Source organism: Balaenoptera borealis, assembly GCF_965194805.1.
Source record: "Balaenoptera borealis genome assembly, chromosome: 7".
Classification (NCBI taxonomy): Eukaryota; Metazoa; Chordata; class Mammalia; order Artiodactyla; family Balaenopteridae; genus Balaenoptera; species Balaenoptera borealis.
The window spans coordinates 8,585,303-8,611,042 of NC_138864.1; the positions used below are offsets into that span (position 1 = coordinate 8,585,303).

The 25,740-nt window shown below is 36.6% G+C and overlaps 1 protein-coding gene and 1 pseudogene across 2 annotated transcripts; both read left to right on the top strand.

Annotated features, from left to right (window-relative positions):
• Nucleotides 1–3,719: 3,719 nt before the first annotated feature.
• Nucleotides 3,720–9,936, top strand: LOC309632657 (uncharacterized protein; the record flags this gene model as incomplete). The annotated part of the gene is made up of 1 exon (XM_082400417.1): nucleotides 3,720–9,936. A coding segment is annotated over one exon (270 nt), but the record flags the coding sequence as incomplete, so codon positions are not given.
• Nucleotides 9,937–14,134: 4,198 nt separating this feature from the next.
• Nucleotides 14,135–25,057, top strand: LOC309632115 (acireductone dioxygenase pseudogene; annotated as a pseudogene). The gene has a single exon. The product of its transcript is annotated as an acireductone dioxygenase pseudogene (transcript).
• The last annotated feature ends 683 nt before the right edge of the window (nucleotides 25,058–25,740 follow it).

Here is a 25,740-nt window from a genome sequence, read left to right on the forward strand (position 1 = left end):
TGGCTGAACTCCTGTGTTTGTAACCATCTATGGTGCCATATAACCATTATTTGATAAAATTAGAATACAAATAAATGATTGATTACTAACTGGTTCAGCAAAGAAGTTACTTACGTCATCAACGAATGAGTATAATCCTGACATGAATCCTTTGTTTATGTGAACAAGTGTGATGAAAGTGAAGCAGGTGGATGTATGTCAGAACTTCATTTGCTTGTCGATGACAAGAGAGACTTCTTTGTTGAATAAGATAGTAGTTTTCAAATATTAGTATAATATTTTCTCACTTCTTTGAACTATAGACACAATGTAATTGCTTGACATGATACAATTCTAAGTTTAATCAGTATTATTAATATTTTCTCTTTCATTCTTTTAAGTCCAGACATCAACAAAACAATGAATTAACACTTGATTTTTAGCATTTGAAGGTCTCTGTGATAAAACACACTCATGATGGCTGATTTTGTGTGACTGACATGGTCTTACTTAATGTGGAGGTGGGAATTTTCCAAGCAGCACACCATTCTATAGGGCTTTCATAATACAGAGACAGTAGACATAAGTATTCTCTACTCTCTACTCTCAGGAGCATATATGTAGTAAAATGCTGTACAAAAATTAGTAGGTAATAAGTCTTAATCATTCATTACCTTTGATTTTAGTAGAATTTATTTCATTTTATATTGATTTACTTTTGGATAATGACTATGTTTAAAATCTGACTTTCAAAGTTCTTGAAATTTTATCAGTTATCTCTTGTGAGCTGGTATGAACCAGCTTCATCACACCATTGGTTTATCCTATGTAAAAACAATGGCTAAAATCTAATAATTGTCCTAATGTAAAAAGAGGAAACTGATTATAAGATGGTGTAAAGGGCTCCGGACCTGTATGATCTCAGGAACTTCTCTGGCATAAGCATGTGACTTACATGAAGGGTGAGTGGGAAAGAACACCTGTATGTGAGGCCAGGAGGACCCCGATCTAAATGAAGGAGGAGCCTGCATGTTATTATGAATGGTAAAGGAGACATCAGTCCTTCAAAATGCAAATTGGGCTCCTGGTCCTGCCAGGAGGCAACTTTGGGCAATTTGTTCAACTTCCAATTCTGTTTTCTCATCTATTAAATGGAAGTAAGGCAACTTACAGGGTCTTTTTAAAGTTTTGATAAGTCGTGTGTAAAATTTTAGAATATTGCCTGGCATACTACGTGGTAGCTACTATCAGGAAATCTTCAGACTTTTCCCAAGTTGTGTTTATCTCTCTCTGAATTCCCTGATTCTGAATTTCACCTATTATTTTTGCAGAGAATTAAGTTTGAATATACAGCTATTTTGCATAATCCATGCTTATCTTGAAGCCAATTGAACAAAGAAAATGGGCTTTAGGAAAAAATCTCTTGGAAGATAGAAAAATATTGTAAATAACTCTTGTCTGAAGATGTGTAAATACTATGGTATAGGAATTTAGATAAAATGATGGAAAACCATGTCGTTGACACTTATTCAATTTTGGAAGTGTTGTTCTATCTCTCTGAACTTCTGTCTCCTCACTTGTATAAAGTGAGTTATAAATAAGTTTTTAATTTTATTTGTAAATGTGTCCGTATTTACCTCTGAAGAATGGGACTCTTTTTTTTTTTTTTTTTTTTTTTTAAAGAAAAATAACCAAGAGGGCTTCCCTGGTGGCTCAGTGGTTGAGAGTCTGCCTGCCAAGGCAGGGGACATGGGTTCGAGCCCTGGTCTGGGAAGATCCCACATGCCGCGGAGCAAATGGGCCCGTGAGCCACAACTACTGAGCCTGCGCATCTGGAGCCTGTCCTCTGCAACAAGACAGGCCGCGATAGAGAGAGGCCCGCACACCGCGATGAAGAGTGGCCCCCGCTTGCCACAACTGGAGAAAGCCCTCGCACAGAAACAAAGACCCAACACAGCCAAAAATAAATAAATAAATAAATTTTTAAAAAAAAATTTTAAAAAACCAAGATATCATTAATTATGATTAATGATTTCTTAATCATAATAGGTATTTCACAGGACTGTTTGAGAGATCAGAGGTAATACATGCAAAATCACCCTGCGTTATTGGCCTCTAAGGACTTTTATTAATATAATTACTATTGTTATTAGGTACAAATATTTTATCTCCTCCTAAAAGGAGGCATCTAAAATATAATGACAAATAAGTGAGTTTGCACCTACTTCATTTAGGTGAAATTATAGTTAACAGGAGTAGCATGCCTGAAAATTTCTTTTATATTACAATGAATTATTTTCCTCTAGAGATATCATTGAATTACTACTGCAATTTTAGTAAAATAAGGTTGTAAGTAGTACCAAACGAGTTTTCAAAGTCATAAAACTCTTGCACCTGTTACATTCTGTTCAATTTGATTTACTTTCCCCTGAGAATGTTGACATAACAAAGTGTAGGGGATTATTCATCCATATTTTCATAAGGAATTAAGACTACCGAAGAGGACATCCCTGAGTTCTATTATCTGTAACATGAAGAGATTGTATAGTTTGTTTCATTACCTATTATAAGAGATTCACTGATTTTTTTTCTGTCAACAAGATTAAGTTAACCCCCCAAAATGCACGAAATTTCTAATGCTTTGAGCCTGTTCCAAATTTGGTTTTCTATGTCCCTTTTGAACTGTCTCGCACTCTTGGCAATGGTGTTCAACACTCTGATAATTCAACTTAACTAAATTTATCAAGTCCAGGAGAAAGCATTTGCATCTTTAATTACAGCCTATGGTTATTGTGACAATTAGTTCAATTGTTTCATGATAAAATTAATGCTGCAAATAGAATATGTACTGTGGTCATGACTCTTGATTGAGGCTGATGCTGATGCTTATGAAAGGAACAGAAATGATTGCATTACTTTGTATTCATCTTTGTAGCTCATTTTGGCTTCTTTCATGCCTAAAATTAGAGCTTATTTGTTGTGGCCAATAAGGGCTCGATGTTTGTTAGTCTCACAGCTTTGCTCTGAAGATTCAGACGGTTATGGCCACAGATACCACACGTAGTATAACAGGTCCAGAGAGATGATACAAATCTGGTCTTCGTTTTTGTTTGATCTGCTTTAGTTTTAGAAGTGGAGCAGAAGTGAGAGCGCCAGATCACCTTAAATTATCCAGGGTGTTTTCAGGCTGCACAAGACAGTGAAGTAGTTCAAACAGTTTTCAAACTGGGTTCTCAAAACTTGAATGGTTAAAATGTATTTTGGAAAGTATTTTTGTAATGATTTTTATTTCTCAAATGTGATTATTTCCCCAAAATCACTATTCCCATTCGTAACTAAAGACGTCTGCTCTGACTCATCGCCAGCTATCATGGAATCATAGTTAATTTAGTGATAGATTCACCCATTTATTCCCAAAACTGGGTCAACTATTTACCCACTCTTTATTTTCCACTTACAGTGGAGCAAATTTGAGTTCCCTTGAAAATTAATTAATGATGTATTATCTTATTATTAAAGTTAGGCAACCACTGCCATAGGTATGTGCCGTTACCTTCAAATAGCTGTGGCTCAAAAAAGAATTATGGCTCTTATGTTCAACAACTATTATTTTTAGCTCAACTCAATCCTTTGGAAAAGAAGATGAGAAGAAGAAGAAGAAGAAGAAGATGAGGAAGAGGAAGAGGAAGAAGGAGAAGGAGAAGGAGAGGGAGAGGGAGGGGGAGGGGGAGGGGGAAGGGGGAGGAGGAGGAAGAGGAAGAGGAGAAGGAGAAGAAGAAGAAGAAGAAGGAGGAGGAGGAGGAGGAGGAGGAGGAGAAGGAGAAGGAGAAGAAGAAGAAGAAGAAGAAGAAGAAGAAGAAGAAGAAGAAGAAGAAGAAGAAGAAGAAGAAGAAGAAGAAGTAGAAGAGGAAGAGGAAGAGGAAGAGGAAGAGGAAGAAGAAGAAGAAGAAGAAGGAGGAGGAGGAGGAGGAAAAAAAGCAAAAAGCAGATTACACCCATGCAGGACATGAAAATCTAGCCCATTCACACCTATTTTTCCTCCAAGAGTGAAGCACTTCCTGAAATTTTGGATGAATTCAGACCCTCAAGTCAATGAATACCATTTGTAAATAGCATCCCTGACTTCAGCTGCATATGATTGACTGCTTTCATTCACACAGCACAACCTGTGTGGTTGTCTTTTCTCAGCCTCTCTCACCCACTGTGTGCTCTGCCTTCTCCTCAGTAACAGCATAATCACCTGCTGGCAGCATCACCAGGAGGCTCTCCAGCCCCCAAACTTGTAGTCATTGTCTAGCATCCACAGAAAAGTCTTTTCTCTCATGAAGCTGCCATGCACAAAAACTAATAACAAGCAAAACATTGGACACATAAGCAGGGAAAGGAGTGAAAGTGAAAAACCTCATTCTTGAGGGTTTGGTTTCAATGCCTGTTTAGGCTGGGTATCTAGATGAATTTATCCAGTGTTTACATGCCAGGCCACAGGGAAAGGATAGAAGGGGGAAAAAAAAAATTATCTTATATTTCTGATAGATAACAATCAAATATTAAAATGAGAAATGAAATTGTCATTTGCTGTCTAGTAAGAAAGATGGTTGAAGTTATTTCTATTAATATTACCATGCAAATCATCTGAGTCTTAGTAGGTATTTTAAGACAGTATTGACTTATATTAATTGACAAGATTTTTTTGCCTTTCCTTTTGCTTTATATATGAAGACATTTCTCTTTGGTACATGGCTTTTATTTATGAGATTAATTACTTTTTTATTTAGAGTTACCTGGGAAGAAAAATGCAATAATTTTTCTATGAGAGTCTGGCCCTTGGAAGAACTTATATTTATGAATATGGAATAGGGGGGGCCCTCAGCAACTACACATACATATTGTTTGCTGTTCTTTTGCTCACTGGGTTATTGTACAACGGCTCAGTATTAATGTCCCATAGAGAGTTTCCAAAGAGATGTTTATAATTTAGTTTCAGCTTCAGCATCTATTATCTGCTTTTAAAAGTGATATTGTTAGCTCCATCTTGGTAATGCTTGGTAACAATCATTGATCCATTATGTGTTCAACCCTGGGGACCTCAGAATATTACAGCACACATCATTTCTAATTACCCTAACATTAGTTCTTGGAGTTTACTTCCAACGTACTGATTAAATGTTGGCCACTGAAATTTATAAATTTATAAGTAAAAATGTAAAGACAGGTCTCTGATCTAAGATAAGTAGGTCAAAAATTATGAGTAAGTATACTCTTTGTATTACCATTTATTCTTTTTCTAGAAACTATAAAATAATTGATATTCTTTTTTGATCATAAACTCCTCCCTGAAAATATAATTAGTCAAACTAGTTATCAGTAACAATATGTATTAAATACTTTTGCTGGAAATTATGTAATGGTGTGGAAATTCTTGAATTTTTCTGGGGTCAAGAAAAATTAAGGAAAAAAATTTCATGAGAATTTCAATTTTCTTTTTTATGCTATATAGATAAGATTTATATTAAATTGAAGAAGTACTTAATTTAATTATGTAACAATACTATAAAATGTTTGGTTAATAATTGATAGGGCTCTAGCAAGCCCTGATGCAGTGCCTGGCTTTCCAGCTTGTCTTTCTTCTGGATAATTCTATTTGCAATAAAGAAGCTAAGCACTTTTTCAGTCCATCTTCATTCTTCATTGTTTCTTCATTGGACTGAGCCCCATCCCACCAACTCACATACTATGTGGCTGGACAGTTCAAGATAATTATTTTTCTTTACACATAACTACATACTCACAAACATAATTTGTTTGTCTGTTTTCCTACCTTGTCATTTCTCTGAAACATCTTTCCTTATCAGCTATGGTGAAATGATTTGGAAACTCACTCTGTGACTCCTAGAATAAAACCTCGCTGAGATTCATGCTCTGTTCACTCCTTAGGAGCAGTGCACACAAACTCAACCTCTTCAGCAGCTGTGGCCTCCTCTCCTGAAGAGGGCGACACCACTCTCCATGGACCTCATGATTTGCAGGTGTGGATGTGGTGCTCTAACTCGGGCTGCAAGTCATTAAAGATGTCTGGTCATCCTCCACCGAGAAGGACATTTTCTCACCACCACCCTATGTGCCTACCAAGGGACAATGCTGAATGCTGCTCTAAGAGATCCTGCATTTCTTCAGACAGCCACCTTACTTCTCTGGTCTTATGGGAGGATGGGGAAACTGTGCTTCCTCTTTTTTTGTTGATCCTGTCCTGGTAAGAGTCCCCTTTCCTCCAATAAAACCAGTTCCTAACTCTGTAGTGGAATTCATGCCAAACCCAACTCTTGACCAAGGGAGGGCCTACCTGTATGGTGTCAGCACTTGTAGAACTCCAATATAATTTCAGAGACTGTAAAATATGCTATATTATAAATAAATTATGCTTAATCATTTATTATTTTATTTCACATCAATCTCAATCTCACTTATGTGTGGAGATTATATATAATCTTCATATATATATATATATATATATATATATATATATAGATTATCTTGATAATCAATTTTTGTGCTCAAAAGAGCCTAAATTTGAGGCATTGATCTGTCTAGGTCTCCAGGTGGGATTTGTCAAAGGTATTTATTTCTCTTCCTTTATAGGTATTTATTTTCCTTTTTCCTAATTATTTAAAATGTTCTTTTGAAACTAATTTTGAACATTAAAAATACAACAGAAGAAATAAAACAATATAATCACAACACCTAGATACAGTTACTGTTAACATCTCATCATGCTTTGTCCCCCAAATTTTAATTTCCATATTTTACATAGTGGGATAATATACATTTAATTTCATAAGCTGCTTTTTTAATTTAAATTTTAGTATAATTCTTTTTCATTTGCTTGAAAAACTCATATAGTTATTATTTTCATTGGTTTTATATTATGCTCTTTTATATGGGTATCAAAATTTACTTGGTCATACCTATATTTTTAGACATCTTCATGCTCCCAACATTTTTATTATAAATAGTTACATAAAAATGCATTAGTGCATAAATTATCTTTTATATTTTAGATACCTCTTAAGATACATTTGTATTTATATTGTCAAAACAGTTGGCTAAACATTTGCACAATGTATAATCCCATTTTGATTTTACGTTCTTATTTCCTTTGTCCCTTGCTTTTGGTCTGTTTTTTGTATGCATGGCCATGCACACACATTCACACATGTGACACAGAAAAAATACACAGATAATTTTTAAATGTTCACTAAGTTGAAAAACCAAGGTATAACTTGTTTTAATTTATATCACTTCGATTGGTACCGGATACAAACAAATATAAATGTGTACTAGAGTGAAGAGGTAAATACCAAAACCAAGAAAACCTACAGAAGCAATTAGCAGTAAAGCTTGGATTAGACATTAATTTGTTAGTAATAATTAAGCACTGCACAGGTGTCCTGTGGGGCATAACTGGAATGAGATCTGTAAAGTACTCATCACAACTGATATGTATTAAAACTTAATAAATTATAGATCCTGTACCTGTCCTCTAGTATCTGGTCCAAATGTGTCTTCTGGAACAAGACAGAGTACAGCCAGAACCTTCTCTGTTTGCTTGTTATTCAGATATTTGAAAGTAGGTATCATGCCTTCCTTCTGTCAGTTCTTCAAATCTTTTTCATAAAATGAATGTCCTGGTAATTCCCTTAATCAACCTTCTATCAACATGTCTCTATCTAGTCTGCTCATGTCCGCAGTACTTGATATTTGTTTCAATTCACTCTAAAGTTGTTTGTTTATAGGAATATTAGCACACCTCAGTCATTAAGATGAGCTGGTTAAAGTTTAAATACGTTGCCATTTGCTTACAAACATTAGTGTTTTGGCAAACGTCTCAATTTTAAATTTTTTTAAATGTTTAAGTGTTTTAAACATGATGGCAATGGGCTGAATCGTGTCCCCCCAAAATTCGCATGTTGAAGCTCCAGTCTCTACTTCCTCCCGATGTGACTGCACCGTGTACCCAGAAATGTCGAAGTAGCTTTGGAACTGTGTAACAGTGGAGGATGAAGGCGTTTCAAGGTACATGCTGGGAAGAGCCTAGTTATCTAGAATGGACTGTTGGTAGAAATATGGACATTAAAGGCAATTCTGTTGAAGGCTTATAAAGAAAAAAGAAGAGTTGGAGAGAAAGCTCTGTCTTCTTGAGATGAAATAAATAATCTAAAGTAGAACATTGATAAAATATGAATATTAAAGATGCTTTTTTGTGAGCCCTCAGAAATGAAGAACATGTTATTGGACAATGGAGAAAGGGTGATTCTTGTTATAAAGTGTCAACAAACTTGGCTGAACTGTGTTCTAGCCTTTTTTTTTTTGAAAGGTAGAACCTGTGAGTGATGAAACTAGATACTTAGTTTAGGAGGTTTGTAAGCAAATTGTGAAGGAGTGGCTTTCTTTCTTCTTACTGCTTATAGTAAAATGTGAGAGGAAAGAGGTAAATAGAAGGGTAGCAGGCCTGAACTCTTAAGAAGACTCAGGGTTATCATGACAGACATACCCTAAGGGGACTACCTGTGAGCCACAGCCTAATATAATCCCCTGCTCTTGAGTGCAGACAGAACCTGTGATTGGTCTTCAGCAAAGAGAATATGACAAAGATAAAGAGATTTTACAGATGTAATCGGGTACCTACTAGGTGGACTTGGGTTCATCAAAAGAGAGAGAATCTTGAGTGGGTCTGGTCTAAATAGGTGAAAGACTTTAAAAAATAAATTCCCCTGCTAACTTTAAAGAAGCGAGCTGCCATGTTGACAGAGGCCATGTGACTAAGACCTGTATGATTTCTAGGAGCTGAGAGCAACCCTGGGTCAACAGGCAGCATGAAAACAGGGACCTGCATCCTATAAGCAGCACAAGGAGCTAAATGCTACCAAGAATAGGCCTAGGAGAAGCCCCCAGGTTCCTGTGAGAGCATGGCCCACACAACACTGAGAACCGAGCTTGCTAGACCCTGAGCAAAGAACCTACTTACTCCATGCCAGACCAATGGAAACTGTCAGGTCATGATGAGTGAGCATTATGGTAATTTGAGCATTGTGGTAATTTGTTACACAGCAATACCAAACTAACACAGCTTTGAAATTTGTGGAAACATCATAGAACTATTCCAACCTGGTGGAGAACACATTTTCAAGATAATTAAAAAACATATATGTGATTCTGGAGTGGATTTTTTTTTTTTTTTTTTAAGAGTAGTATTTGGAAAACTAGCAAAACTTGAATGGTGTCTGAAGAATATATGACATATCATTAACAGTTTCATCAGAGAAGAGCCACTATGAGTGATTTAGATTTAAGGATTTATTACAGGGATTAGAATATTTGCAATTGTGGGAGGTCTTACAGTATACGTAGAGTTTTTTATCTCTGCATCTAGATTTGTATTGAGAATATATAAAGAATCTTAAACTTAACAATAAGCCAAACAAAAGAATTTAAATATAGGAAAAATGCATAGAAATGAATAAAAGCAAAACAACAAAATTTGTGGGATGCCATTAAAAAAGGAAAAAGAGAGAAGTTTGTACACTAAATGCTTATACCAGGTAAAGGGCAAAGTCTCATATCAATTGTGTAAGTGTCTACCTGAAGGAAATAGAAAAAGAAGAGCAAAATAAACTCAAAGCAAACAGAAGAAAGGGAATAATAAAATAAGAGAAGAAATAATTTAAACTGAAAACAGAAAATAATAGAAAAGATAATAACAAAGTGATGCTTTGAAATGCTCAGTTACAATTGATAAAGTTCTACAAGACTGACAAGGATTAAAAGAGAAATGACACAATTTATCAATATCAGAAATGAAATAGGAAATATTACAACATATCCTTTAGTTATTGAAAAGATAGCACAAGAATATTATTAACAGCTCTATATGCATATATGTGGCAGGTAGAATGAAATGGACCAATGCCTGATATATACCAAATTTCACTAAATATGTAGTAGATATTGAAAACAGTTCTATAACTATTAAAGAAATTCAATTCAACCAAAAACTTAAAAAAGAATTGATGTCAATTCCACACAGTCTCTTCCAGAAAATATGAGGAAATATTAATTTCCCAATAATTTTATGAAGCTACCATAACCAGACGAAGACTGCATACATACACAGAAGAAAATTACAAACCAATACCTCGCAAAAACCTAGACACAAAAATTCTCAACAAATAATTAACAGATAAAACTCATCAGTTCAAAAAATAGTTATAAACCACAATCAGTGGGGTTGTCTCCCAGGTATTCAAGCCTTTCAAGTATTTGAAAGTCAGTCAATATGATCCTCCATACGCATAGGCTAAAGCAGAAAAACACATGATCATATCATAAAAACCATCATTTCAATACTGATTCATGTTAAAAGCTGTCAGCAAACTGGAAATAGAGGATGATTTCCTCACCTTAATAAAGAACATCTGCACAAACATACAGCTAACATAATTCAGAATGATGAAAGAATAGATGCATCTCCCCATTCCCTGATGTCAAGACAAAGCAAGGATATGTGTTGTTACCACTCCCACTCAACATAATACTGCAAGTAATAGTCAAGGCAATAGTGCAAGAAAAAGAAATAAATTGCCCACAGATTGAAAAGGAAGAAACACACTGTCCCTGTGAACAGATGACATATTTGTGTATGTATAAGGTCCCAAGAAATCTTCCAAAAAATGAAAGAAAATTTATAAGTGAATTCAACAATGTAACAAACCAACACATGAAACAGTGCACAAAATCATTTCTATTTCTCTATATTAATAATGAACATGTGGAAACTGAAATTAAAAAACACAGTATCATTTAAAATAGTTCCCCAAATAAAAAACTTATGTATAAATCTAACTAAAATTGTACAAGACTTTTATGCTATAAAACACACATGAAAGAAATTATATAGCTATATAAATGGGTTAAAGAATCATGGTTTGAAAAATCAACATGATAATACAGTTAATTCTCCCAAAATTAATCTAAAATTTACATAGCTTTTTTGAAATCCTTGAAAGGTTTTTTTTTTTTTCAGATATAGACATGCTTCTCTAAAGGTATATGGACAAGCAAAGGAATTAAATAGCTAAATAATTTTGGAACAAAATGAATAAATAGGGAAAAATCATTCAACTGGTATTAAGACTTATCATAGTTACAGTAATCAACACTGTATGGTATTGATGAATGAATAGATACATAGGTCAATGAAAGAGATACCCAGAAATAGAACCATATAAATATGTCCAACTGATTTTTGACAAAGATACAAATGCAACTCAGAGGAAGTATAATCTTTTCAATAAATGGTGCTGGAACAATTGGACATCTATAGGCAAAAAAAAAAAAATCACTCTCATACAAAAAGTAATTCAACATGGGTCATACTGTCAAACTTTTAGAAATAACAGATAAGAAAATTTTAGAACCTAAAGTGAGAGGTGAAAACTTCTTAGACATAACACCAACAGCATAATCACTAAAAGAAAAATTGATAAAGTACAATGATCAAAATTAATACTTTTGGTCTGAGAAAAAAATACTGTTGACGGGATAAAAAGACAAGTTACAGACTAGAAGAAAACATTTTCAAACCATTTATCTGACAAAGGGCAAATCTTAGATTCCTAGAGTGCTCTCAGCACCAACAGTTAAAAAACGAGCAATGACTCATTTAGAAAATGGACAAAGGATATGAGCAGGCACCTCATTTGAGAGGCTATGCAGATAGCAAATAAGCACATTGCTATTAGGGGAATCGAGCTTAAAACCACAATGAAATGTCACTACATTAGAATAGTTTTTTAAAATTACAATAAATGCTGGCAAGTACGTGGAGAAACTAAATCTCTTATACACTGCTGGTGGGAATGTAAAAGTAACATTGGAAAATAGTTTGGGAGGCTTTCTTCTTTCTTTAAAATAAAACTAAATGTGTACTTACTGTATAAACAGCAATCACATTCTTTGGTATTTATCCTGAAGAAATGAAAACTTATATTCACACCAAAACCAGTACATGAATGTTCATAGCAGATTTTGCTGTAATCACCTCAAAGTGGACACAACCCAAATATTAAAAGAAGACATAGAAGGAAATAATACTTAGCAATAAAATGAAGCAAACTATTAATCCATGCAATAACTTGGATGGGCATTATGCTTAGTTTAAAAAAAAGGCCAATCTCAAAAAGTTCCATGCAGTATGATCCATTCATACAACATTTTTTAAAAGTGACAAAACCATAGAGATGAAGAACTACTATTGCTTGCCAGGGTACAGAGCAGGCATAATAGGAGGGAATTCCACTGTGGGGATGGGACAGATATGTGACTTGATGTTTGTGGTGTTTACATAAATCTATACTTGGAAGCAAATGCATAGAACTACACGCATGTGCAGAAATGTTCGCATGTAAAATCTGGGGAAAAGTGAATGAGGTCTGTAATCTCATTAATAGTATTGTACGAGTGTCATAACAGTATTGTCCATTTCCTGGCTTTAATATTCAACTTCAGTTATACAAGATGTCACCATTGGGGAGAAGTTGGGTGAAGGGTTCATGAGATGGTAGGTTTTTGCCACTCCCTATGAATCTTACATGGTTATGTAGGAGGATATACTTATTCTTAAAATATAAAGCCTAAAGTATGCAGAAAATAAAGTCTTTCAATATCTAAGAGGAAGAGAAAAAAATAATTAGTGTATGTTTGAAGGGTAAGTATGAGCTCATTGTAATATTTTTGTTGACTTTTCTGAGTATTTAAGCTTAGAGAAATTATAAACTTGGGCAAGTAAATTTTGGGGACAAAAAAGACATTCAAAGCATGAATTGATAAAACAAATTATGTATTCATCATCTCATTTCCCTGTTCAGATTCTATCATTTTGTATTAAAGCTAAAATCTTGTTTTTCAGGTCTGCAGTATACCAAACTAAAAAGTTGGGGAAAAAAATGTCTGATGTCTGGCATGATGGGAATAGCAGTATATACAGTGTTTAAATAATCCAGCCTGTTGTTACTGAGAACTATTTAATAAGTTGGCTCCCTGAAAACTAGAGATAGTTTATTTAGTTAAATCTGTTTAACACAGTCACAGAATAATAGCACCAGATGCTTCTTCCTCCTCACAACTTGTATTTTTTTATACAATAAAGAGTTTAGATAGCTCATATGTCTAGCTTTGTATGGGAGGAGTAGGGAGAAAAATGAACAGATGCTAGAAACATTTATTCTAGTTAGTTTTATGAGTTGATATCTCTGGCAAATTTTTATAGCCTTCAGTGGTCTAATACATCATTTAATCTGCCAGAAAGAAGATCAATTAATGTTTAAAATAGGTGCTTTATTAAGGAAACATTACAAAACATCTATCCTTAAGGACCCCCAAGTAGCTCACCATTTTTGATAATGTGTTTCATTGGACATATTTTTAAAATGTGATTGCAAGGTAAAATGTAGACAATTTAAAGCTAAGGTTAATTTCGTATCATTCTATTTCACAAGGTCCCTTTTGCATTTTTACTACATTTATAAGGATCAAAACAGTGACTTGATTTAATGTGCATTACCAAGAATAATGTATTGGTATTCTAGGTTAACCAAGAAATGACAGAGGGAGTTGCTAGAACTTAGCTTGGAAGAGATGTCCTCAGACACTCACAACGTCTATTAATTTACTCTTCTTCCTGGGACATGAGTTGTGGGAACAGGAAAGAGTTGGAAAATCAAAATTATTCCTTTTGATCTCAATGTGCATGTTGAGCTGCACTTATTACCTACAATCCAGTTCCTCAAAGCATCTGTCAGTCAATGAGCATTAACACGGGTGCAGTTGTATGTTCCAATAGCTGGAGTTCACTCAGTGTTTACTTTCGGCATTTCTTTTTCCATTTGGAAATGAAATCATATCTTCCACTTGCTGTGTAAGTATCCCTAGTGTTCTGCACAGGGTCTCGACGGATTAGCTAGAAATACTATTTTACACAGTCTTTCCTGCTACCTCATACTTCTCAAACCTTTCATTTTAAAAAATTAGCTCTGCTGCTCATTTCAGGTTGGGGAACTATGCATTTTGCAAACAGCATGGCATGGTTTAATTGGAATAAAAATGGGCTTTTATTCGACAGAACTGAATTCAAACCCATGGCTCGTTATTCACAAACTGTGAGACTGTAAGCAATGTGCTAACAGCGCTGAGCCTGGTCCTACCTTCTGCAATATTATAGAAAATGATATTTTCCTACCTCCCTCGCAGAGTTGTTTTAAAGCTGAATGAGAAAACGGTAGAAAGAGCTTTATAAACAAATAGCAATGCTATATAAGAACACACTAATTTCGATTAATGTAGTAGGGATTCAGGTTTGCACAGAGCTAATTTTCCCCTGGATCTAGGATGAACCTAACAGGAGAACTGGTGATTCCAAATGAACCAGACAATCCTGAGTACATCTTTCCTATGAAAACTCTTGGCCACAGCCCTTCCAAAGGGAGGAAAATGCTAAAAGCACACATAAATTCAAGAAAAAGAGGGCCAGAGCAAAGGGGTGGTTCAAACACAAAACTGGATCTGCCAAACAGATTGGCCTCTGCTCCAGCCGCCGGTCCTGAGAGTCTCAAGGTGAGGAAGGTGACCAATAAAACAGTCAGTAAAATAGAAAGAGATTTTCCCTGAACTGTTGTAGGATACAGAGAAGAAAAAGCTTTCAAACGCACTCACGTCAAAAGCTTTGAAGACACAGGTGGCAAATCCTAAGCATAGATAGCAGGTGTGGGCAATGGTGGTCTCGCCTGTAGAGCCTCAGGTGTCAATTAGTACAAGCTAAGCTGAGAGCATCAGTCAAGCCCCCATCCCGTACCGCAGACAGTGCCGTGCAGGGGGAGGCCGGAGGGGAAGAGCTGCTCTCTGGGGTCCCACTGCCCTCCGTGGACAGCACCTGATGGTGACACATGATGTAGTCGGGGATTATCTCACTGCAGAAGGAGACCCCAACAAAAGGCCTTTTTATGGGTGGGAGGCCAAGAGGAAGGAGAGAAGAAGACCCACGGGTGGAAAAGTGCTAAGTCAGGGTGGAGCAAAGTGTCCCAGCTGAGGCCCCAATAAGGAGGCCTCCAAAGGGTGGTGCCTGGGCTTGGAACGCAGGTATGTGTACCAGCAGAGCAGGTCCAGGGCCTCCTGAGTCCTTGACTACAAGAACACCGTAATAAACTGACTCTGTACCCCAAGGCTACATACAGTAGGGAGATTAGCTTCTTCCCAGGAAGACTGCTGGGCAAAGCTTGGAGGCAAACTTCTCATCACCCTTAGAAGAGGGTGATCGGCTGCCTCTAGACCATGAGTACTGGCTACCCGTGTAGAGTTCTAACAGAGTCTGTGTTGGTGAGGACCCATCTGTGGGCACGGATGACACACTTAACACTTCTGACATTAGCACTCACTTTAGCAAGAGATGTTATCAGAGAATCTGGAGTTAGGGAGCAGGGTCAAGACCAAAGCCTCCAGGTAGGCATATTCCTGGGGCCACCCAGAATCATTTAGAAAGAATTTAACTGATGCTGGGATTCAGACAAACGTAGTTAAAACAAACAAAATGTAGCATCTTTAACAAGTGCTCAAAATCAGGGATTGGAGGTCACATGCGGATGTATATACCTGCTTTGCCAGTTATGATCTGGTTAAGCGCTGGGGGTTTAGTCAATCTCTCTAAGCTTCAGTGTCTGCATTTTAAAGGAAGAGATAATAACCGTATCCACCATGTTGTGAAGATAAAATGATACTTCATGTGTTTCAGGAGTGAAAAGGAAATCAAGATATTCTCAAATGAAGGAAAACTAAGAGAATGTGTTGCCAGCAGACGTACTCTAAAATAGCAGCACTTCCTTTAAAGGACCCATCCTGTGTCTGGCAAATAATAAAGTCTCAATACATTTCAGATATAGATTGTGATCTCATTTTGTCTCCAAATACATATAATCTCAGAAAAATGTGTTTTCATAATTATATGTATTCGTGTTCTCTTTTAAAAGTTCCCTCTTGAAATCTTTAATCCTTTGCAATATATTCTTAAAATTAATTTGTAGCAAGAAAACCTTCCCTCTTCTCCATTTCCTCAATATTCAATGAAAAGTTTAAAACAGACTTTCTCCATTTGCCTTGACAGAGCATGTTCTATGATTCCATTAAAATACACTGCATTTTAAAAGTTCTTCCATCCTCTCTTCAATGTTTAATCATTAGTCTCCTATTTACCAGGTGATATTTGTTTACCACATTCTGTACATATATTTACAGACTCTAAGGTGGGGGATGCGGATGGAGAGAAAGAAACAGTAATGAGGTCAGGCTAACAGTCAGCACAGTAGACCAAGATCTCATCAGGTAAATGCAAGCATGTTGTTACAGATGTTACAATAACCTATGATACAATAACCTATGCTGTACAAATAGAAAGGAATTTGTAATTGGAAAGATTAAATACTATTACTTTGAAGACCGATGGAATGAAGACCAGAGTGGAGAAAAATCATCCACTTAATGAATATAGTTGTACATTTTCCATGTACTTTTCACTCATTTAATTAATTGGAAAATAGAAGAATGCTATAACACAGGGTTTCTCTGAAAGGGAATGGAGATAACCTTACCTAAACCTTGGACCAAGTGGCATCAAGAGGTAAAAAAAGGTGAACAGCAACCGGAAAGAAGTAGATGTGGGCAAATGTAGATTGTAGACGCAACACAACACAAATTGGAAAGATTCTTTGGTTTTTTTTAGGTTTACAATGCAAAGTGTAGAGGATTAAGGCAAATCTGAGACAGCCTCTGCTACTTTCCTAACTCTATAACCTTAAGCCTCATTTTGTTTCTCTATAAAGTTATCGTTATCATAATATACACCTTAAGTATTATGTAATCAATATGAAGGGTCTACAATAAATAGTGGCATCAGTTAAATATCACCTTTACATCCCCAACGCTCAAACATTTCTAACCCAATCATTGATAATTTCCTAGGAAGGCTTTCTCAAGTTTTATCCCTTTCTTTTTCACCGACCCACTTTTTTATCTCCTATATGTGTTTACCTTTAATAAATGGACATCTTTTTCTACAACATATATTAATTCTTAAGTATTGTAACCCAAATGGTTAGTGAGAGGAGAAACATGGCCAGAAGCCCGCCTAAGAGTTTACTCTTTTTTTCTTTCGCGTTTCTGTCTTTCTTCTTGTTTGTTTCATGACTCATGCTATAACCTAATGGTGGAAATTAGGGATTTTGGAGTCAGAGTTCAGTGGTGTAAAGACTGACTCAAAGTTTGGGAGAGCTGATTTTGTGCAATTCTTCCTTATTTTCATTGGTCATGGTAAGAGTGTTTACACCGTGGAAATTGGCAAAGGCTTATAAAAAAGATATTTTTTGAGAGAGTTGTTACTAACTTTGCATTATACTAGTCAGTTAGACAGGCTCGTGGTTGAGTCCTGTCCGCATACAAGCTGAATGAACTTCATCACATTACTAATCCCTCTGTGAACCTCAGCTCCTATATCTATAGAATGGGTAAAAATAATAACTATCTCATAGGATTCATAGGGTCATTTCATGAGGTAATGTAATGTCAATACAATAATGTCAATTGTAAGATACCTTGCAAATTCTTAAATCTTAGCTATTAGGATTATTTTTCTTATGAGAGTTTTTTAATTCCTTTGCTAAAGTTAGCACTCAGGTGTATCCAGTTTCTTTCTTTTTCCTAATAATTACTCTCCACTGTTTAGCCAAAGAATATAAGTGTACTGACTGAATATGGTCTTCCTTTCCTTCTAAGGAGCATAGGGCAAGAGCTGCCATTTATAATGACTGCTAATCCCAAGTTATGGGTCCTCTCTGCTGTGTACCTTGGAATCACCTGGGTTCATGAAAAACTAACCTATAGAAGAAAAGCAAGAGACAGCAGAGGAGACTCAGTATTTTAGTTTAGATATTGAATCATTCCAAATAAGGTTTTCACTATGTGTTTGCCCTTCATTTTACCTCTAACATTTTAAAGACAAGTGTGATAAGATTAGACATGTTTTTGCACTATATAGATCTATTGTTTAAATTTTTTTTGCTTAAAGTCTGAGACGTGTGTGTATGTATGATACAACCTTCCTTTTACTCACTAGTTGAAATCTTCTCTGGCCAAACTGACCTTTAAAATTTGACACAAGAATCCCTGTTGTTTTGTTCAGGTGTGGTGCCAAGTTTCATGCCCTGCTGTCACAAGGATGTACACGGAGCTCATGGGGACATTTAAAATGCAGGCCAAGCCTTGGCAAACAGTTTCTTGCATGATTTATTTTTGTTCTATTATGAAAATAGATTCTGTGGTAACCTCTGGGTTGTATGGTGTTGATTCCTACACAGCTTTCACACATGTTCAGTGTCTCAGCAGGATTTGAAGCATTTATTGGACAACAGAAAAGGTCTCTCTTCTCCAGTGAGATGGGTTTAAGATTTCTATTGGCATGAGAGGTGAGAAAAAGCAATACAAGCAGACATTTTGCTTAGAATCCTATGTACATGAGAGCAAGTCTCACTCCAAGGAAATGTGAATGGCACACAAAAATATTTCTTTTCTATTCTCAGAAGACCCATCTACTCTGTAGCAGATGGGAGTATCAAGCTCATTTTCTTAAACATGGAAATGTAACTTAATTATAATACATGACATTTAAGTGGAATATAATGCCAGTACATCTGAGTACAAGATTTGATAAGCTACATCAGCCTATCAGCCCATAGCCGCATTATATCGGTTACAATGATTCACCCTACCCTTCAAAGGAAGGTGAAATGTTCCATTAATTTTGCTCTATAATTACACCATTGGTGGCAGGATGCTTCTCCCTGTGACAATCAGCTAAAGTTCTCAAGCATGAGATCTGATTACCATTGTTTTTGTATGGAAAGCTAAAACATAATTGTCATAAAATTACCAGCATCCCTTGTTTAATGTTCAATAGCAATCACACTTTCATATCACATGCACCAGAAGGTGCTTTACTGGATACTGACATCAAAATCACAGCAATATAAGAAACTTAAAAATGAAAAAAAAAAAATCTTCATAGCCATCTTCTTACTTTTCAGAAAATGGGAAACTAACAGTAAGTTTTTACAACTGTATACATATGTAATTTGTGTTTTTCTAATTAGGATAGAGAAACTACTTATAAGAGATATACACAATAACCATGCCTAATAGTTCTCACTTCTTTAGTTTTTGCAAAGATGAGAAAAATATTTCATGTGATGATTTTGAGGTATACAAAATCCTCAGCATTCATTACATGGTATCCTCTTCCATAGAGTTTATTATAAAGTTTGTTTCTGCTCTGTGAGTACACTGATATCTAGATTCTCAATCAAGATATGCAAGGATAACAAAGGTTCCAGAGAGGGGAGGATCCTTCAGCTTGGGTCTTGAATAATGAAATGATGCTCAGTTACTCATGATAGAGATGCAATAGTGCAAAAGGCATGAGGTCAAAAGGCAGCATGCCCCATTGTGTTTGTCATCATGCCTCCAAATCCCCCTAATGCTCCCTTATCTAGATTAATGGCATACACATCTTTTCTAAAACTTAAGATAGAAACTTTAGAGTATATCTTAATTCCCAAATTTGCATGTTTTTCACATTCAATCAGTCACAGCATGCCTCAACTCTGCTTTAGAATTGAATACCGATGTTTATTTTCCCTTTTATATCCCCACACTTACTGCTGCCACCAGCCCCTTTCCACTTGTGATCTCTAGTCTTTCCATTTTCTAATCCCTCCTACACACCCGTGAGAAATCTTCTTCTCACATGAGAAATCTTCTCACAACATGCAATCTTTCACCTTCCTGCTAAGAAATATCTGATATTTCCGCACTTTCTAAGCTATAAATTTTATATTCCTGAATATTGCATTTAAAGTTCTTTTAGACACTTGTCACAAATCACAGTTAAACCCACTCTCTAAATATAACTTTGACACAATTGACCACATCCAATTCCCACACCCACCCTGAAATTTCAGTCTCTGCATTCTTCTTCATCTACTTTATCTCTTCCACAAAATTTAATGCAACCTCCGTGAATGAAGGTCTCATCTGGTGTTCTTTCTTCCAGGGAGCCATTGTTTCCTAATCAAGTGGAATTAACCAATCTCTAAATCTCCATGGTACTGATTCTATAACTCATTGTACCCATAAAACCTTATAGTGTGCACTAACTTATAAATTACACAGAGTAATTTAGATAGTTAAGACTTTCTCCTTGTATTTCTTCCAGGGTCCCACACAATGCCTTGCTCATAATATGTACCTAAACAAAAAGAAGAGACAAACGATGAAGAAAGAATGTTACATGTCATTTTAATAAAAGTTTCTTTGTGGATACATTCAAGAAAGGAATCATATTTCAATCTATATAGCAACATTTCTCAAACTTTGGTTTCTGAATTCCCATCTTAGAATTACCTAAAGGTGCTGCTACAATTGCAGATTGCAGGAACTTCATGTAGATTTGTCAATTGAGCATCTCAGAGTGCAGCCTAGAAAACATGCTTCCTTGTTGGTTCTCACACACACTAAAGCTAAAGAAGCACTTATGCTACTTTGCGTATTTCAGAGCTTTATTTTGCATAAGTAACTAGGATATTAACAGAGACAAAGCACCATATAGGATATTATCACTAGCCCATTTGACATTCTAATCTACAATTCTTGTACCTGTTCTAATTTGCACATGTGAAATGTGAAGATAGTATTGAAGTATAAATATGCACCACAGGTAAAGAGCTTCCAAAGACGTTTTAATAGGCTACTGAGATAAACATATTAAAATGGTAGGGAAAGCCAAAATATTATTTTATTAAGCATTGGGATTTAAAATAAAGCTTCCTTCTGTAATTTAGATATTGTATATTTTCTTTATTTTTAACTCTGTATAGAATGAATTATCAAAGTTCTAGACATTAGTAATTTTGATCATTTAAAGTGAAGTAATGAGTTTGACAATCCTCTGTGACACTGACATTTCCTCTAAATATCTAATGTTGGGAGGGCTTTTCACTTTGCAATCCTCCATTTGAGCTAGAATAGAATAAACGGGAGGCATATTTTAGTCCTATATGCATGGCCAAGGGAACCAGCTTCTCTCTGATGGCTGCTGAATATTTGACTGACAAGTGCCTGCCCTGCTCTGCAGCCCTGCTTCAACATCTCCAGGGGTTTCTGAGCTTATCTGGGGGACTCTCCCAATCAAGGCAGTTAATTAAGATCATCACATGACCCTTTCCTTATTCTCACACTTATCACTTGATGAGGACCAGTTGATTCTCCCTGGAAGCTGCAGGTAGGGATCTGAGGCAAACTAGAAAGTTAGAGTTTTTTTTAAAAAAAAATTTTAATAATTAGCCAATGGATCCAAATATCATCAGAAAAATTTCCCTTCAAATTTCCCTTAGAGAGCGTCTGTTCTCCAGACCCTGGAAAATGGCCCACAATTATGATTAAATATGTGCATAACTGATCCTCACTTTGGAATTTTACTTTTACTTTTGCTCCTGATTCTCTGGAAAGCTCCAGTCCTTTTGGAAACCTTCTTCTAAGTTCTTGTTTCACATGCTTGCGCTCAAGACCCTCTGAGTTCTTAGATACATTGGAAGTCATGGTCAAATCTGACATCAAGTTCAAGCGGGGACCGCTTAGGGTGATTATGAAAGTTTGTCTCCAAAGATAATAGGAACAGGGGTAATCAGGAAAGGCCAGAAGACCCAGAATTGTCATCTGGACTTGGGAGGAGGTGAGGAGACTGGTCATCACCATAGTGAGAGGTTTTCAGTCTTAAAAGTACAGATCAGGATCCCACATGGCGGGTAAAGAAGGGAACAATGTTCTGTTTCCCAAGTTTTGGATGTTAGAAAACCCATTACAATACACAATTTCAATTCATCCTTGTACAAGTACTTTATATAGTACCAGAAACACCGTGGAAATGCCATCAATTTCTGTGGTTACTAGTTCAACCTGAGAAGAGATTTTGATGTCTTTGACTCTAAAGATAATAATTTTTACTCAGTCGTTATCTTTTTATACCTATTTTCTTTACTTTTATTTTCTTTATTTTCTGGCTTTGAAAAATGAAAATAGTTCTAATTTTTTGATTACAAAACTAAAGTATTCTTATTATAATTCCAACAGTACATTAAATGTGTAATGGAGAACTTTTAAAAATCATCCATAATTCTATTACTTAACATTTTGGTGGGTATTTTTTTCAATCTCTATCACTATATATGGATATACATACATAATTTTAACAGTTATAAAGACTCAATACATAATAATTTATAGACTACCTTTCTTACCTTTCAGTACCTTGTTGATTCATTTCCTGTAAGTATTGTTGCATACAGTTGTATTTTATGCCTATTTAGCATTTCATTTTATCCATTTACCATTCTTGAGTTAGACATTCCAAACACATATTTGTGCATTTATCTGATTACTTAGGATATACTCTTAGACCAGGAAGTTTGAGTATCAAAGTCGCTCTTCATTTTCTTAGTTAAGTTTCCCATAAAATTTCCCAAATTGATATTATTATGATAAGGAGTAGGTAATTATACACATCTAAGCACACACAACTAATAAGAGAGAATTCTCATTGACCAGTGAAGTGGTGTCCTTGTGGCTTCAGTTTGATATCAGAAGAAACCTGGGAGGAAATAAGTCAGTGAGTGACCATTATGAACCAAAGGGAGTATAAAATAGCAGTCCCCTGTTTGAATGCACTTCCTTTTTACAAAACAACACACCTTAAAAATTCCATCCTATTAACCTCATTTTTGTATTCCCTTTATTATTAACACTGCAAATGCATTCACTAAAGGATTAGTATATGCATGTATATGAGAAATTAAGGAAAAATGACGTGTATCTCATATCTCTCAGTAACTCCCTCCCTTGGAGGAAATTCATCCTAGATACCTGCATAACTGCTTTGGAATCAGCATTAGGATTCCACAGGATTGCAGAAATCACTGATGCTGAAAACAATCCAAGTGGACTTGTGAAAATGAATCCTTTTTGTACTGTTCTTAGCTGCCAAACTGTGCTAGAAACCCATGGCTATTCTCCAGGAATGTAAAAAAGTGAAGCTGTTTATTCGTGGGGCTGGGACAACCTCTGAATTTTCTGGAGGGCCCCAACCAAATTTCCCCCACCTGCCTGACTGGGTGCTGGGCTTTATGTTCTAAAGCATAGTGTCATGTTGCATGGTTTAGTTCCTCTAGCACCTTCTCCTAGAAATTCCTTGACTCTTTAATGTTTTGAACGTCTTTGTTCATTACATTCTTCTCTTCCAAAACTAACAAAAAAGAATCACTTAACCTTCTTGATGTGATGTCCTTGAGATATTTGGGCACATTTCTCTGTTACTGGACATTTTGAGGCACAACTCATGTGTCAGTGCCAACATGTCAAGGTTCAGTGCAGTGCTTTAAAGCCTGTGCTCACAGGGAAGATAACCCATGTTATGTTAAATGAATAATAAAAGACACCAACACAGGACCTACAAAAGGCTAGGGGAGCATGTCTAGGATGGGAGCGTGTTTTCAGTTCATTAAATTTACACACACACACATTCACGCACACACAGAGTTAAAGAGAGAACCATGTTTTCAATTCAAAGAGGATATTTCTCAGTTCTGTATGCTTACTGTGAAATCTATGGCTTTTGCCAACGTATAAGTTTATCTTACTTAGGGTTAATAGGTAATATGAGAGATAACCATCAATATTATTCAGTGTTTTTTGAATCATAGGGAAGAACATTATTTTATCAGAAAATATAAGTATCTTCTGAAAGGATAGTGTTATTGGATCCATGTATATGGGCAATAGACAACAAAAACAATACTTTCCTTAAGAGAAAATTAAAAAAAAAAAAAATCAGACACCTTTACAGACTTGGACGTAATATCTCATTTTTCTGTTCAGATAATACTGTGAAAAAAGTAGCATAATATAATGTTCTTCTGATCTGAGGTATTTCAGAGTTAAGTCAAAGCATCTTGAAGGGCAGGAAGGAGATGAAGATGCCATGTCTCAAACACCTGCGTCAAATGCCCTGTGAGAGGCAGGGCACAGAGGTCCTCCACGTGCCGACGGACCCGGAACTCAAGTCCATACTGTGCCCCCAAAATTATCCTCTTACCTTAGAAAAGTTACTTAAATGATTAAAGTACAAAATTGAGGAAATAGTCTACTGATCTCCTAAGGTGCAACGCATGCTTGACACAGTACTTCACACATAAAATCAATAAATACTTAGGCTTACTATTATTAGCTATTGTTCACATAATATTGAAATAGTACGTTGGGTTTGGGGGGCCCGCGCGGGTCCCGGGGTCAGACCGGCCTGAGCAGGTCCAGGGTCAGGCGCGGCATCCCCGGCCCGGCCATGGTGCAGTCCTGGTACTTGGTTGAGTCAGCCGACAACCCGCGGTGGCTCTACCACGCGCAGCCCGCGCACCCCGTCGACCTGGAGCAGCTGCGCAGGCTCGGGGTCCTTCACTAGAAGCTGGATGCTGACAAATATGAGAATGATCCAGAATTAGAAAAGATCCGAAAAGCGAGAAACTACTCCTGGATGGACATAATAACCATATGCAAAGACAAACTACCAAACTATGAAGAAAAGATGAAGATGTTTTACGAGGAGCATTTACACCTGGATGACGAGATTCGCTACATCCTGGACGCCAGTGGGTACCTCGACGTGAGGAATAAAGAGGACAGGTGGATCCGGATCTTCGGGGAGAAAGGAGACATGATCTCTCTCCTCGCCGGGATATACCACCGCTTCATGCTTGACGAGAAGAACTGCCTGAAGGCCATGCGGCTGTTTGTGGGAGACGCTGTGTGGACCGCGTTCAACCGGCTGGCTGACCACTTCGAGGCCCCTGGGCAGCACCTGGACTTTCTAGCACAGACGGCCTAGCGGCGCCCTGGGGCATCGCACACCCTGACCCTCCTTGTGAAGGTCCCGGACGTGATGGCAGCAGAAAATCTGTCGTATTCTCCTTGCTTTTGTGTTGTAGACTTGAGGCTAGGTGAGCTTTCCTCTGCAAGATTTGATCAGAATACATTTTAATGGAAGTAGCTATAGAACCGGTTTGTACATGGAAGCACCTGTGGAAATCTGGGCAAATCCGCTCATTTTCTCCCATTCAGGATCAGTGGTCAGTGGCCCTGTGTCAGCTCGTGGCTTCAGCTGTGACTTGGTGAGTTTCAGCTCCCTAAACGCAGCCACTTGGCTGCCCCCATCTGGACCCGATTCTTGGATTTTAAGCTGATACTAGGCGAGGCCATGCCTGCTTTGTGCAGAGGAGTGACAGTGGATGACAGGACTGGGCAGAGAGAAGATGCTTTTCTCCCAAAACACGGAGGAAGCTGGGTGGAGGTGCCGTGGGGGACGAGCTGGCATGTTAGGGGGACCCTTGCTTGATTATGCCACTTTCTTGTTCAAAATAAAGTAGCTGCCTTCATGTTAAACAAATAAAATAAAATAAAATAATACTTAAATGCTTACTTATACTTGCGTTGTTGTTCGTTGTTCATTTCTAGTAAAACAATTGAGCCATGTGAGCATTTAGGTAGCCAGTGAGGTCAGAGCTGGGATCT